The sequence below is a fragment of the Panthera uncia genome (genome assembly GCF_023721935.1).
Source record: "Panthera uncia isolate 11264 chromosome B2 unlocalized genomic scaffold, Puncia_PCG_1.0 HiC_scaffold_24, whole genome shotgun sequence".
NCBI lineage: Eukaryota > Metazoa > Chordata > Mammalia > Carnivora > Felidae > Panthera > Panthera uncia.
Window position 1 is genome coordinate 45,470,065 of NW_026057580.1, and position 14,954 is coordinate 45,485,018.

Here is a 14,954-nt window from a genome sequence, read left to right on the forward strand (position 1 = left end):
ATCCTTTCAAACCCTGGCTTTTGGGTCATTATACTCCACTTCTCCACCTCAGCTACTTACTTCCATTGGTACAGTCTAGACCTTTTCTATTACCAGTAACATAATCACTCCTGATCTCAGTCTTAGGCATTTACTCTCTATCACTCCTATCTTCCACTTCATGCCCTCTGGTACCTGGATTCCAACAATCCCTTGACCAATTACTAGATTCCATGACAGCTCCTCTACTCAAGGACTCACAGTCAGTTAGTTGATCCTACCTGTTTCATACTGTACTACACCCCTCGATTTCCTTTCTTCCTTCCTTACTCAACCTGAATTCCACATACACCATTAAGCTCCCTTCTTACTCCTCTCTCCATACACTGCACTCATTTGGCAGAAACCACTCTTCTTGATAAATCCAACTATACAACTATCCAACACCTGTAGTCATGCAGCACAATGTGGACACGCACACTCACCCACACAAACATGCTGCCTGATTCAACTTAAATGCATAATCACTAACTACAAGAGAACTCTGCTGCTGGCACTCTAGTCCTTCAGGATGGCTATTTCCCATCTTCTCTTCTCTCCTCCAACACTCCTACCCCATCCTCAATGCCAGCTAATGATATTATGTTTTATTTCTTAGAGAAAATGGAAGCAATCAGAAGAAATCATCCACATTCTTTCACCATTTCTACCTATCCACCAGTATCTGTACCTACATTTCTCTCTTCCCATCTGTTTCCACAGATAAACTGTCCATGCCTCTATCTAGAGCCAACCCTTCCAATGAACAGATTTGCTTATAGCTCCTCTACTCAAGGACATTATTGTAGCAATTCTTCCCCTCTACCATAAATTACTCAATCTTTCCAAAAAGCATAAACATACTATTAGACATACTATTATTTCAGCCACTTAAAAAAAAAAGCAAAACAAAAAGCTTTTCTTGACTCCACCTCCCATGCCAGCTACACGCTGTGCTCCAGGGTGGTCTATAAATTAAGTATCCAATTCCATTTCTCCTAATCCCTCCTATTCTCATTCAACTTGCATTTTACAGCCACATATCCATGGAAACTGTCCAGTTTACTGATGACCTCCTCCTTGCTAAACCCAAGGGTCGGTGCCCAGTTTATACTTTCCTTTATCTCTCAGCAGCAACTGACAGAGAAATAAATTCTCCTTTCTTCAGTTAGCTTTCAGGATCCCACATATTCAGGTTTCCTCCAATCTCACTCTATTCTCTTTATAGGTTACTCCTTAGGCCTTGGTTTGCTTTTTTCTCTAGCTATGCTCACTCTCTTGATAATCTTTGTCAGTCTCATGTTTTAAAAACTACCTATATTAGTTTTAATAATAACTCCCAAGTCATATCTGCTGTCCACACCTCCCTCTTACAGTCTAGACTTTTCAATCTAATTGGCTCCTTGTTGTCTCCACTTGCATATAGAACGATCATTTCAAAATTATCACCTCATCAACTATACTCTTGATCTTCTTTCCACCCCCAAATCTACTCTACCAAAGCCTTCTCCATCCCAGCTGGACAGTGACTCTATTTTTCCAGCTACTCAAGCCAAAAATTTTGGCATCATTCAGAAATCCTCTTTCACAACCCCAAACCAATCTTTTAGATTTTTGGTTCTATCTTCTTTTTATTTTTTTTTAATGTTTATTTATTTTTGAGAGACAGAACATGAGCGGAGGAGGAGCAGAGAGAGAGGGAGACACAGAATCTGAAGCAGACTCCAGGCTCTGAGCTGTCAGCACAGAGCTCGATGTGGGGCTCGAACCCATGAGCCATGAGATCATGACCTGAGCTGAAGTCGGACGCTTAACTGACTAACCCACCCAGGTGGCCCTTTGGTTCTACCTTCTAAATACATCCTTATTCAACCACTTCTCATTACCTCCACTGCCACCACTCTGGTTTGAGCCCCATCACTTCTAGCCTAGATTCCTAAAATCACCATCTCACTGGTTTCTGTGCTTCTTTCCCATGCCCCGTATGCTATGTGAATGTATTTATATGTATATGATCTTTAACACAACTGCCAGAGAAATCTGTCTAAAGAGGTCAGATGAGGTTACTCCCATGTCAAAGCTTTTCAGCGGCTCACCTATTTACTCAGCGTAAAATCTAAGTCTTTAAAATGCCCTAGAAAAACTGATACATTCCAGCACTTTTGATTCTCTGATCTCATCTCCTACTACCCTCTTTACTCACTCTGCCCTCATGATACAAGCTTCTATGTATTCCTTAAACATGCCAGATATTCTTTTCTACTTTAAGACTTCTGCATGGTTATTTCACCTTTCTGGAATATGATTCCCCAGGTATCCACATGGCCAATACTCTTACCTCCTACAAGTCTTTGTTCAGTGGCTCCTTCTCAATGAGGCCTACTCTATCCTATTTAAAACTGCGACCTGCTGCACTCCACCACTGACACTTCCTCTACTTTTTACTTTTCCTTAGCATGTAACATCATTTACTTATTTATTATGCTTACTGTTAAATGTCTCTCCTTATCAGATGAAAGTTCTACAAAGATGGGGGAGGGGAAGTGAGGTAGCCCCTCACTGAGGTAGCCCAAGGGCCTAATAGTGCCTGGGCCAAAGTAGGTGCTCCAAAAACATTTGTTAAATGAATTAATCTGGATAAAATAAACTTCAAAAATGTTGGGGATTAATTTATCTAAAATAAATATAATAGAATAAATAATACTAAAAACAAAATTAGCATGAATACTCCTAAACATCAATGAAAAATTTTCATTCTTCTCTTGATCATACTAAAATTTGAAAAATGTCCCAAGTGTTTATTTTTTTAATATTAAGCACTAGATCCAATGAATGGTTAATTAGTGACAAGTAGATGACAACATCACAAGTTGGTGTTCCACAGGAAAATAATACAAAAGACCTTGTAGGGAAAGGAACTGGAGGTCCACAGGTTAAGAACAGGAGGAAAGGATGCTTGCATTAATCCTACAGAATCATATTCCTGTCTGTCCAGAATAACTACTTCCTGCTGCTGTTTTCTCCTTTACTCTCACATAAATCAGCCCAGGCCTTCTTTTCCATCTGAGATGCACAGGCTGCTGCAGCAAATACAGACACACAAAGGCAGGAGAGAGTCTATTTAATGCCTTAAGAATTTAGAATACAGTCAAAGTGGTCCTGGAATTAACAGTCTTAGGGAAAAGCAAGGAAAGACATTTTAAGCTAGAAATGAATTTTCCAATGAGGACAATTCTCCTCATGACAACTATCACCATAACAATGATGAAACTGGTCACCTATTAAATTTAATCATAAAGGAAAGGATGAAATGCTTCTGGCTCCATTGCTCCCCCTTCCTCACTGGAGTTTTTTTTTAATTTATTTTTTTAATGTTTATTTATTTTTGAGAGAGACAGAATGCGAGTGGGTTGGGGCAGAGAGAGAGGGAGACACAGAATCCAAAGCAGGCTCCAGGCTCTGAGCTGTCAGCACAGAGCCTGATGTGGGGGCTCGAACTCACTAGCTGTGAGATCATGACCTGGGCCAAAGTCAGACGCTCAATCGACTGAGCTACCCAGGTGCTCCCCTCACTGGAGTTTAAAGGCAGCAGAAATGTTGGTTTGATATGAACATTTCTGTTTCTTTTAATAGCTGCATAGGCTTCTAAATTGAAAATTACCCTTTCCTACTGTCAATGTAAATGAACTGCATTAGGAAATAACTAACAGAGGCACTGCAATATATAAAAATACGCATTATGTGATATATAAAACATCCTGCCTATCTCAGCCTATATGAAACTAATATCCAAATAATCTCTATATCAACCTTCATTTGTAGCTTGCCATTTGCATTCTGAATTTGTAGGTCTTCTCTGGTAAACAACGGATATTCCAAAGTCAACCAGATGAGGTTAAGTTTGATTCTCCTATCGTCTATTCATTTCCCATACTTCACAAGTGTCATTCTGGAAAGCCAAAATCTAATGAATCTTTCAGAATGGAATATACTATCTGAATATTAATTTTTTTTATAAGAAGAAAAGTTCACAGAAGGAGAGAAATAAATAGGGAACGTAGAGAACAAGGAACATAAAATAATACACTATATGCACAGAACTATAATATGAAAAGAGCATATGATTACCTTTTTTCCTAGCTTGATTTGAAGTAGGAATGGATCTCACAGTTTTACTTTTCATAATGTCCTTTGAAGTTTTCTTTTCAAGAGTAGAAAAAGACTTGAATGGTGAACTGGGTTTGCCATAGCCTGAGCTCCTAACTGATGCATATAATCCACTCTGGGGTTTTCTTTTAAGTACAGGAGGTGCACTTCTGGCCTTCTTGTGTGGTTCATGTTTACCAGTTACAGCCCCTTCTTCGCCAGAACTGAGTTGAGATCTAAAAGTCTGCACACAAGTAGAAACTCTTTAGGATATAAATTAACTTCAACTACAGCTGTGAATGGAGATTTAACAGATGGCAAACCATAGTGATTACTAGATAATAGTTTGTAGAAGACAAACCACTACACATTAGAATTCTCAAAGTCTAACTCATCAGAATTTTAATATTTTGAAGCACATCTTCAAAGTCAGGAGTAAAACAAAGCAAAAGAATAAAACAAAATAAGCTTCCCAGAAAGCAAGACGTGTAATTACTAGAATTAAGATGGAGGAAAGCAGAGAGGAATATATTTTGAAATAACATAAAATTGTATCTTTTTTTCCTAGAATTCTCAAGATAAAAATTTATTAATACCCTGTCTTATTCCACAAAAAACTTCAGATGGTTTATGGTAAACATATAACTCAAAACCATAAAACTACAATACCAAGATCAAAGAAACTATAAATCAGAATAGATCAAGAACAGAAGAAAATGGAACAGTAAAATATAACTTTCTCAACAGCTGCTGATAGCATTTTTGTAAATGACAACTTATCTACTTTTGCAAAATACACACTACTGGATAGATTAAATAAAAAGCATTAGAATGATGAATAAACTTTATTTTCTTATGCTACTCAAATTCTACACTATGCTTACTAAAAACAAAGGAATAATGTAAATAATGGCTTCCAAAAGAAAGCGAATGCTAGATAGTGGTATTTTACAATTTGGGGATTATAGGATGTTGTAATAAATACTGCTCACAAATATCCAGGATCTATGTGGAGATTAGTATGTAATCAGACCCACCAGCTTAAGAAGTACCTACTTATCAATAGTATTTACATAACTTCATTTCTCAGTATGTCTAATCAACTTAGATTATAAACACTTACTTTATTTACTTTGTCACCCGGAGGCAATAATGGAGGACCAACAGATATTTTTTTCCTCAAAATATCAAGGTACATTTTATCTATATGTTCTTCCGTAGCATTTACTCCTAGACAGCTATTTTCTCTATCTTTATTTGTTGTCTTTTGTAAAACCACATTCTCTTCATTTTTGTCGAAAAGTTGGTTTACATTTTGTGGTTCTTGAGATATAATATTTGGGTTCCTCTTAAGGGGTATAGGGCTAACACATTCAGTTTCTTTACTATCAGCCAGTTTCTTATAGCTATAAAACAAAACAGAGAATGAACCTTAGGTGACTCCTCAAATACCAGTTTTATACACACACACACACACACACACACACACACACACATACATATACACACACTATATATATATCACATATATACACACACAAAATATAAGATTTATATTTTAATATGTATAATGTTATTTATACTAATATTAAATACATTTGATGTTTATAACTATTCAAATTGTGTCCTGAATGTTAAATACATTATTTGTAATTCTGGCTGACAGAGTATGCTCACATAGTGTCATATAACTGTTTTAAATTTCAGATAATGTAATTTTGATGCAGTATAATATAAAGAATTACATGGATAACTCTGAGACCTACTTCAAAGGAAAGCCAAACAAAGCAAGACTGAGATGGTTTTAGTGTAAGAAAAAATAAAAAATGAATCTCTAAGTGACCTTTGTGTAATATATCATTTATCCATAATACCTTATAAAGTCAACATGCATTTGAGGCAGGAAAAAGATTTTACACATTTTTACAAGAAACTAAAGAAGTAACCATAATTTATGTCAGTGAGAAATAGAATATAAATATTAAAAAGCATAAATTTCATCACAGTATAGGAAAAATTTTTAAGTAAAACATGAAAATCACTAGTATTTAGAGAAAAATCATTTCTGTGGTTTAAAATAATTAAATACAATGCAACATTTCAGACCATTCAATTTTTAAAACAGAGAAAATATCCCTTAAGGACATTTTCTAAATGTGGTTAAATATCAGTATATTATAGGGGCTCCAAAAATACAGATATTGTTATTTTCAAACTACATAATCATGGTCTATTAGGTCATTTAATTTTATAATTTATAAGATAATGTCATTTATAAAATAAAGTGTAAGAGGCTACTATTTTCATATGAGATAGATTGGTTTCTCAGTAATTGTGAGAACTTTCTAAAGTAGTTGGAATCATCAGAAAATATAATAGTTCTTTCCTTCTTCATGGTAGCAGAATCTGGCTAGAAGTTATCAAAACTGTTTCCTGTTCTTCCTGCATACTAACTAAATTATGTTTCCTTGCCATCCTGCATCTAGCTGGGGCCGCTTACTAGTTCTTGCCTTTAGAACGTGAGCGCTATGGTGACAAGAACCTAAGATATGTGTCATTGGCTTAGTGGCTGGGTTTGGGGTGGCAAGGAAACTTATGCTAAAAGCTGGAGAAGTGGCAACCCATGTTTTACATTGACAAAACATTTGCCAAACTGTTACCTACAATAGTTTATAAGGCAGATCACATAGCTACTGAGTCTGGGATACTAAGAAAAATATCAGGAGAATTTCTAAGCGCTAGCTACTGTTGGCTACGTTTGACTAGATATTACAAGAAAGACATGAGCTCAGATTTAAAAAGGGTCAGTTTGTAAGAAAAAATAAAAGGGAACAGAGAGAGTCAAGAAATTAAGGGCCTCATAGATTCACTTTGTAAAGAGCATAGACTCAAAAGAGTAAGATTTGGCATTGAAAAATGAAGGATTTCATGAGATTTCTCAGTTGAAAAGAGTTACTCAGTCCTTTGACAAAGATCATATTAAAGGGGTTATCTTCACTTAAGGTTATTGTTCCCAATAATATCCAACAGCTGCGACTGAATTGACAGGAAAAAAAGGGGGGCAAAAAAAGCAAAGACTTAAAGCAGATTTAAAGCCTCTGTCTAGAAAATTAAGTGTAGTTACTGGCACAAGGGACTGACTGGAACCAAATAGATCAGAAGCTCTACTAAATTTATTTTTTAAGACTTTTTTTTAATGTTTATTTTTGAGAGAGAGAGAGAGAGAGAGAGAGCGTGAGCAGGGAAGGGGTACAGAGAGGGAGGCAGAATGTGAAGTAGGCTCCAGGCTCTGAGTTGTCAGCACAGAGCCCGATTCGGGGCTCTAACTCAAACTGTGAGATCATGACCTGAGCTAAAGTCAGACACTTAACCGACTGAGCCACCCAGGCGCCCCACCCCTCACCACCTACTAAACTTTTTGAACAAACTATAATAATAAAGAAACTACAACCATACATTAAAAAAAAAAAAAAAAAAAGCCAGAGATTTGTTTGGGAGACCTAAAACCACCTGGTGGTAGGAGGTGGACTAAAAAAGGAATGCATCCTCCAAGATGGGCACAGCCTCCCTGCAAAACCGACTTCAGTTGTGGCCAAGGGTGTAAATATCCTTACAAGGCGTTTCCAGTGGACTTCAAGGTTGCATTACTGATTGCTGTATTTTCCTCATATATTTCCCTTCTGAATGGGAGTATTTGTTGCAGTTTCACCATCATATATTGGATCAAGTACAGAACTTGTGCTTTTAATTCACAGATTAGTAGACACTGAAGAGCTACATTCAAACCTGATGGAGAAGACTATGCTCCACCTGAAAATCCTGGCCTTTTAGATGGACAGGGTCCTGTATGAGACTTTGGGCTATTTGCTTTGGGGAGGGGATAGTGGGTCTTTGTATGAAGGTGAGTAAAATGGATATTTGGCTATTAAAAGGGCAGATTCTGGTAGAGACTAATTAGATGTCTATTAAACTCATTGACTGATCTTTCTGAGCACACAAGCAGATCATATTTCCCAGCCCTCCTGGACCCAATTTGCTAGATGTGCTGGTTCTTACCAGTAGAATATGAAGTGATGTAATATTTCTCTGTTGAGGCAGCTAAAAAGAATTGTGCTAAATTATCTTTTTTCTTTATCAACTGGTTGAATGAGGCCATGACAACCTTAAAACCATGTGTTAATGACAAAGTAGCCTGGGTCCCTAAATGACTATGTGGAGTAGAGTCCTACTCCAACCCCACTGACACACATGGGATTATGACACGAGCAAAAAATACGTTTTTGATGATGTTTAGCTACTAAAATTTTAAGGACTTATTTGCTATATCAGCTGAGATTATTTACAGTTTACTAAAGAGGTTTCAGATATGTGTACTAGTTTATACCACTGACATTTTGGTAATTATTGTTATGGCTTTAACGTAAGTATACTTGTTTTTAGCTTTTAAACAAACACAAAAAAAATTATATTTAGAATTTACAGTAGTAAAATGATTCCACCTATGCCAGCAAACACACAAGATGTGTAAAAAAAATCTCTTCATTAACACCAACACAGTCCCAAACAGCAGTAAGGGAGAATAGTCTGCCCTTTAAAAAATACTATCTAGTGCTGCAGATCAGTGGGAGAATACTAAGCGTTCAAGTAGATGGGTTTTAGTGTAAGCTTCATTGTGTCACTTTCAACTAGCACAAACGCAGAAACGGGATGAGAAATCACTACAAGTGGATTTACATGGTGAGGATGTAGTGCAAGGAAGGGCTCAAACTGTGTCTGCTGAAAACACAAATGAACAAATAAATACAGGAATGGATGACAGGCTTTTCACAGATATATTTCACGGAGATCAGAGATCTGACAATGTAAGTTGTTAAAACACACAAATATTTCTTGTGTTTCCTGGTTATAACCACATGATCTTTGTTTTTCTTTAAAGTTTATTTATTTTGAGAGAGAGAGGCAGAGAAAGAGAGAGAGAGAGAGACAGCACACGCATGTGATTGAGTGAGGGGCAGAGACAGAGGGAGAGAGAGAATCCCAAACAGGCTTCATGCTCTCAGTGCAGAGCCCGACTTCTCGCAAACCAGAAGATCATGACCTGAGCTGAAATCAAGAGTCGGACACTTAACCAACAAAGCCACCCAGGCACCCCTACATAACCATACGATCTTGGGCAATTTAACTTCTTTAAGCCTCAGTTTCCTTATCTATGCAATGGGGATAATAATAAAATATAACTCATAGAGTTGCTGTAAGATTAAAAGAAATCTAAAATGCAAAGATGTAAAGAACTTTGCACACACAGTGAGCGTGTGATAAAAACGTCAGCTGTTATCATTATTATCATCACCACCACTGCCACCACCATCATCTTCATGACCTGGTTCTTGTGAGAGCTCCACTACTAAACTGATTTACCTCAGTTCCAACACCTGAATGATGCAAATAAAGATGCCTGACCTATTTGTTATGAGGATCACATGAAATGATGGATGTGACACTCTAATAGATGTGACACAAATGCAAGGTTACTGTAACGTGCTACTCTGTGCTGGAGAATGACAGGAAGGTCCCACAAGCTTCCATTAAGATGTACTGGCGCTGGTGCATTTTCCTGAAGCGCACTGCTCCTGTGACCAAAAATCTTACCCTGAAAAACGATGGCTGGTCTGTGACTAAGTACAAAGCTAACTGGTTTATAAATAAGCAAATCTATGACTCATACAGAATAAAATTCAAATCAACTGCCCTGAGCTATTTAAAGCTGAAAGGATTTTAGTTTTCAGTAAAAAAGCCTTCAGAATACTTGATGGCAGCAAACGTTTTTTTAGTGGCATCTATTTTTAAAGTATTTTTTAATTTTAGCACTAGAAGAATTTTGATAAACTGAGTAAGAACTACTAATAAGGAGAGCAGTGACTCAAAGGCAGACTCATATAAGCTACTCGTTAAATCATTCACTAGGAATGAGCATGCAGAACAAATGATTCTAAAAGTTTCCAGTAGCAAAATAAGCAAATAAACAATCTGTATAATCCATTTCAAAAAATCTCATACCTGACAGGTTGTAAATCAAAACCACTGACACCAAAAGAATCTATTCTGATAGGTTTCATCAACTCCTCTACCGTGGGCAGATCTAAGAGGGAAAAAAAGTTAAAATAGCAACCCCCGAAATTATGTGAATTGCTTAATTTATTGTCTAATCCCACTAAGATTACATTTTTTTCTGACCAACAGAACTAACAAAATGATATATACAGTAAACCCAGTTTCCCACTATAAACTTACTCGTACCAAGAAAATTTCCTTTGATTTTTATATTTGAAATATATATATCTATATATTTGACGTATCCATCTACATCAATATCAAATATATGCGTATGGGTATGTCCATACATGCACACACATTTGTTAAATATATTATTTAGTTGATCCCCAAATATTATTCTCTATTTAAAAAATTACTTTAGTATATGCATAAGGAAAAGCATAAAAAATGTGCAAACACTCAGGTGATTTTCTGATTTGGTCAAGGCATACTGAAAGAGGAAGTGAATTTTATCTTGTGTTCAGCTCTAACTTTATAGTTAAACTACTGATTCCCAAATTTCATTTGAGCAAACCTTTTAAATTAAATTCAGAGATTGAGAAACAATCACTATAGCAAACTATTTAAATTATACCACAAGAGAAACTCTTCAGAGAAGGTCTCAAATTAACTTTTACCAGATTCTGTAGTAGAGATGTTTTTAGAGGACTCTTCATTTTCTTGAGGATAATCTTTCACTGAGCTCTTGGTATTTTCCAATGCATTACTCTCAATTCTTTGTTCATCTGTATCTCCCAAAGACTGGGCTACCTGACAATAAGCCTGATGTAGAGCTTCAATGTCACTATTGCTTTGTCCATAAGAAACACCTGTTGAAATAAATGTAATCTCCAGTATAATCACACAAATACGTGAGAAACATAAACCACTAATAGCATCCGTTAGTGTGTTAGGAATGGTGAACAAGGTTGTAGGACAACAGCAACATTATAAACACAAGAGTTAAATACAAACATTGGTAATACGTAGCTATAGCCTACCAGTATGAAAACGTAACGCTCAATAACTCTTTAGCAAGGTAAGATGTGTCCTGACATGGTAACTGTGAACTCTGATTCCACTGGTTACTGCCTTCTCTTCCTACTACCCTTAATCAACCCCATTACATTGGATACAACTATCCCTAAATTTCCTAACTGACAAAATCGTTCAAGAATTCTGTCTTTACCTTACCATTACCATTCTCTCTCACTTTTGCACTCTCTCTCTGCTTCCCAGTGCCACCAAGTATCCTACAGTCTGCATTTCTTTAACTGAAATTCACTCCTCTAACTCTGCAATCCAGTATGTGTTCCAATATCCTGCTAAAGCTGTTATAATCAAAAGTAATTTTCTAATAGTCACATCTAGCCATCTTCAATTTCTCCAACCCTGTGAGACGTCAGACACTGTGCTTTCCTGGGAACTGCTTCTTTTGTATAGCCTCTTCTTCCTGTGCTTCCCAGCACTCTGATGGCTACCTCTTTGTGCTTTCTGGTAAATGGTTCATCTTAGGGTTCCATCTTTAGCCCTCTTTTTTAAACCTCTCACTTATTTTTTTTTTAGCTGGCTAATTTTATCAAGACCCTTAGCTCAACTATTACCCATATGCTTGTGACACCCAAATCTATGTCTTTTGTCCTTACCTCTTTTTTGAATATTAAACCTTCTAACAGATATTTACACTGTTCTATAAGTAAATCAAATATAGCATATTCCCAACTGAATTAATTGTATTCCCCAACAAAACTTGTTCTACTATCAGTATTTTGGGAATGGTATCACTATTCACCCAGTCATCCAAAATAGAAAACCTGATGTCATTGTTCACTCTTCCTTCCCTATTAACCTTCTCCTCCTCCTACCAATTGATAAATAAATTCTGGAGAAAAGAATTTTAAGACAATATGACAATAATGATCTAAAATTTTATAAGTATTTTTCTTACTCATTTTGTACCTTTTACTACCAATGCTGTAATTTTCAAAATTAGAGAAAAGGTAAAAGAGTCATAGAAGAGTGGGGAAAAAGAAGAGAAAAAGGGTGAGTAGTCTCCTCTTCTGCTTATACTCATGATTCATCAAATAGTGCTTAAAAATAAAATAGATGTAGCTTCATCAGCAAAGGGCTGACTTCTCTGCTTGTTAACTTACAAAGAAAGGACTTTATGTAGTTATTTTATATATTATTACAAGTTAAAAGCTCCCTAATTTTTCTACTTTAGGAAGTTGACAAATGTCAAATCCTCTGATGCAGAGACAAGGATCTAGTCGTGAAGTAATACTGTCATCCTGGGACTGCTCCTGTCATGCAGTCATCGCACAAAAGGGTACCTGCCCATGAGACAAATGAAAATAAGCAAAAAGCTGGATCTGGCCCCCATTTTCACAGTTACCAACCTTTCTAAAAACAATAAAGCACAAAGAATTTCAAAAGTAATACCTTTTTAAAAAGATGGTCTTTGAGAATGTATCAACTAAACTGAGGTTTCTTAATTCTAGAAGAAAGTGGTAAAAAACAAAACAACCTTCTCATTTTTCAGTTCTTTTTTTTTTTAATTTTTTTTTTTAACGTTTTATTTATTTTTGAGACAGAGAGAGACAGAGCATGAATGGGGGAGGGTCAGAGAGAGGGAGACACAGAATCTGAAACAGGCTCCAGGCTCTGAGCTGTCAGCACAGAGCCCGACGCAGGGCTCGAACTCACGGACCACGAGATCATGACCTGAGCTGAAGTCGGACGCCTAACCGACTGAGCCACCCAGGCGCCCCTCATTTCAGTTCTTAACACAAGTTCAGATGCTGATCTGAAGATTTTCAAGTGTATTTTTGAAATAGTAGGTAAACTCAATACCCCACAACTAATAAGTATTTATACTGTATGCCTTCAGGTTTTTTATTATGATTTCTACCATTAATAGAGGGTTGATATAAATAACAGTGATGAGAACCATATAGTTGCTACTACTTGTTGAATCTTAACAATATATTAGGCACTACACATTCCCTCAGTTGACCAACACAAGGTCTCATTTTAAAGAAGAGGAAACAGGCTTAGAAGCATCAATTGTCCAGTGTCACACAGCTGATAACTGGCAAGGCTGGAAATACAAATCTAAGGCTATATGACAATAAGATCGTATATCCTCCAGTAATAACAAATTATTTCTGAGTCAAGAACATTTAAGAAATAAGACCAGAAAACTACACCTTTATAAAACTGCTTGAATCATCTTACTAGAGTTTTTACATTCAGCAATACCTTAAAAAAAATTGTTTATAACCTACAGCAGTGGTTTTCATACCATGTTTTACAAAATCATAGTTTCTCAGAGAAAATCATGGATTCTACAGATGTTTGACTGAAATTTCATTTTAAATTGTTCTTTAACACATAAAAATAGAAATTAATCTGTACATTCCAATGTGCCATTTATGGAATATTTTGAAAACCATCAGAGTGATAACTTTGGCCTCCTGCTTTGTTTTCATGTACATCTTAGAATGCAGTTCCTCTGACCATTCTGTATATATATGAATTTCCTATAACGTATCACTGATTAGAAAAGCTTTAATTCTATATTGGTCTTTTTAAAAGAATTCATGCCGGGGGCACCTGGGTGGCTCAGATGGTTAAGTGTCCGACTTTGCCTGAGGTCGTGATCTCAAGGTTCATGAGTTTGAGCCCCACATAGGGGTCTCTTGTTGTCAGCACAGAGCCTGCTTCAGATCCTCTGTCCTCTCCCTCCTTCTGCCCCTCCCTCACTCCCTCTTTCTCTCTCAAAAATAAATATTTTTTAAAAAATGTAAGAGTTAAAGAATTCATATCGACTTACTGAAAACTGCATGTAAGGTTGACTATCATAACACATATGTGACATCTACTTAAACAGTAAGACTGAAGAACATGTGCTCAGCACATGATTTCATTATGGTGAATATTCAACTGGGTAATAACAAGCAAATGAGTAACATGATTTTGTTGTAATTTTTTTACTTTCATATTTATATTTTTAAATGGAAGTGGATGAAACAAGATAGTGGTGACTTTTGGAACGGCAGTAACTACAAATAAGACCTTGAGTGGACTTTGCCCTCTGTTTTTTGATCTGGTTACTGGTTACATGGGTGTATTCATGCTATGAAAATTCATCAGGTGGCACTATTATGATACATGAACTTTTCTATGGGTATATTATACTCCAATAAAAAAGAAGAAATAAAAAATAAAATAAAGTAAAAATAAAATGCAAGCAGATGTTTAGAGTTCACTAGGGATTTATCATTTCTATTGCTCTTTTGTTCCAAGTATCTGGATTGGTTTAATTGACCATACTGGTCAACTGAGACTTTCAAAGCAAGATGATTAAAAAGTTCTCATTTGCAACATTTATGCAGTAAACCAAGATTTTTTTTTACATTATACAACAAACATAAAATATACAAACATATCAGAAGTCTGATGATAATACAAGAACTACAACAAAAAAAGAATATAACAAATATCTGAGGTGGGTAGGTGGCTCAGCCAGTTGAGCGTCTGACTCTTGATTTCGGCTCAGGTCATGATGTCACCACTCGTGAGTTTGAGCCCTGTGATGGGCTCTGTGCAGACAGTGCAGTGTCTATTTGCGATTCTCTCTCTCCCCCTCTCCCACTCACGCTCTCTTTCTCTCTCTCTCTCAAAATAAATAAACT

The 14,954-nt window shown here is 36.3% G+C and overlaps 1 protein-coding gene across 3 annotated transcripts in view; it reads right to left on the bottom strand.

The window, feature by feature from the left end:
* CEP162 (centrosomal protein 162) overlaps positions 1-14,954 on the bottom strand; it is a 100,535-nt gene that overhangs the window by 49,790 nt on the left and 35,791 nt on the right. For all 3 annotated transcript variants that reach the window (XM_049653965.1, XM_049653964.1, XM_049653963.1), the window contains 4 exons: positions 10,896-11,087; positions 10,222-10,303; positions 5,288-5,570; positions 4,147-4,408 (listed from right to left, as the gene is read on the bottom strand). In XM_049653965.1, coding sequence (XP_049509922.1) covers positions 4,147-4,408; positions 5,288-5,570; positions 10,222-10,303; positions 10,896-11,087 — 819 coding nt within the window. The remainder of the gene's footprint in view (positions 1-4,146; positions 4,409-5,287; positions 5,571-10,221; positions 10,304-10,895; positions 11,088-14,954) is intronic.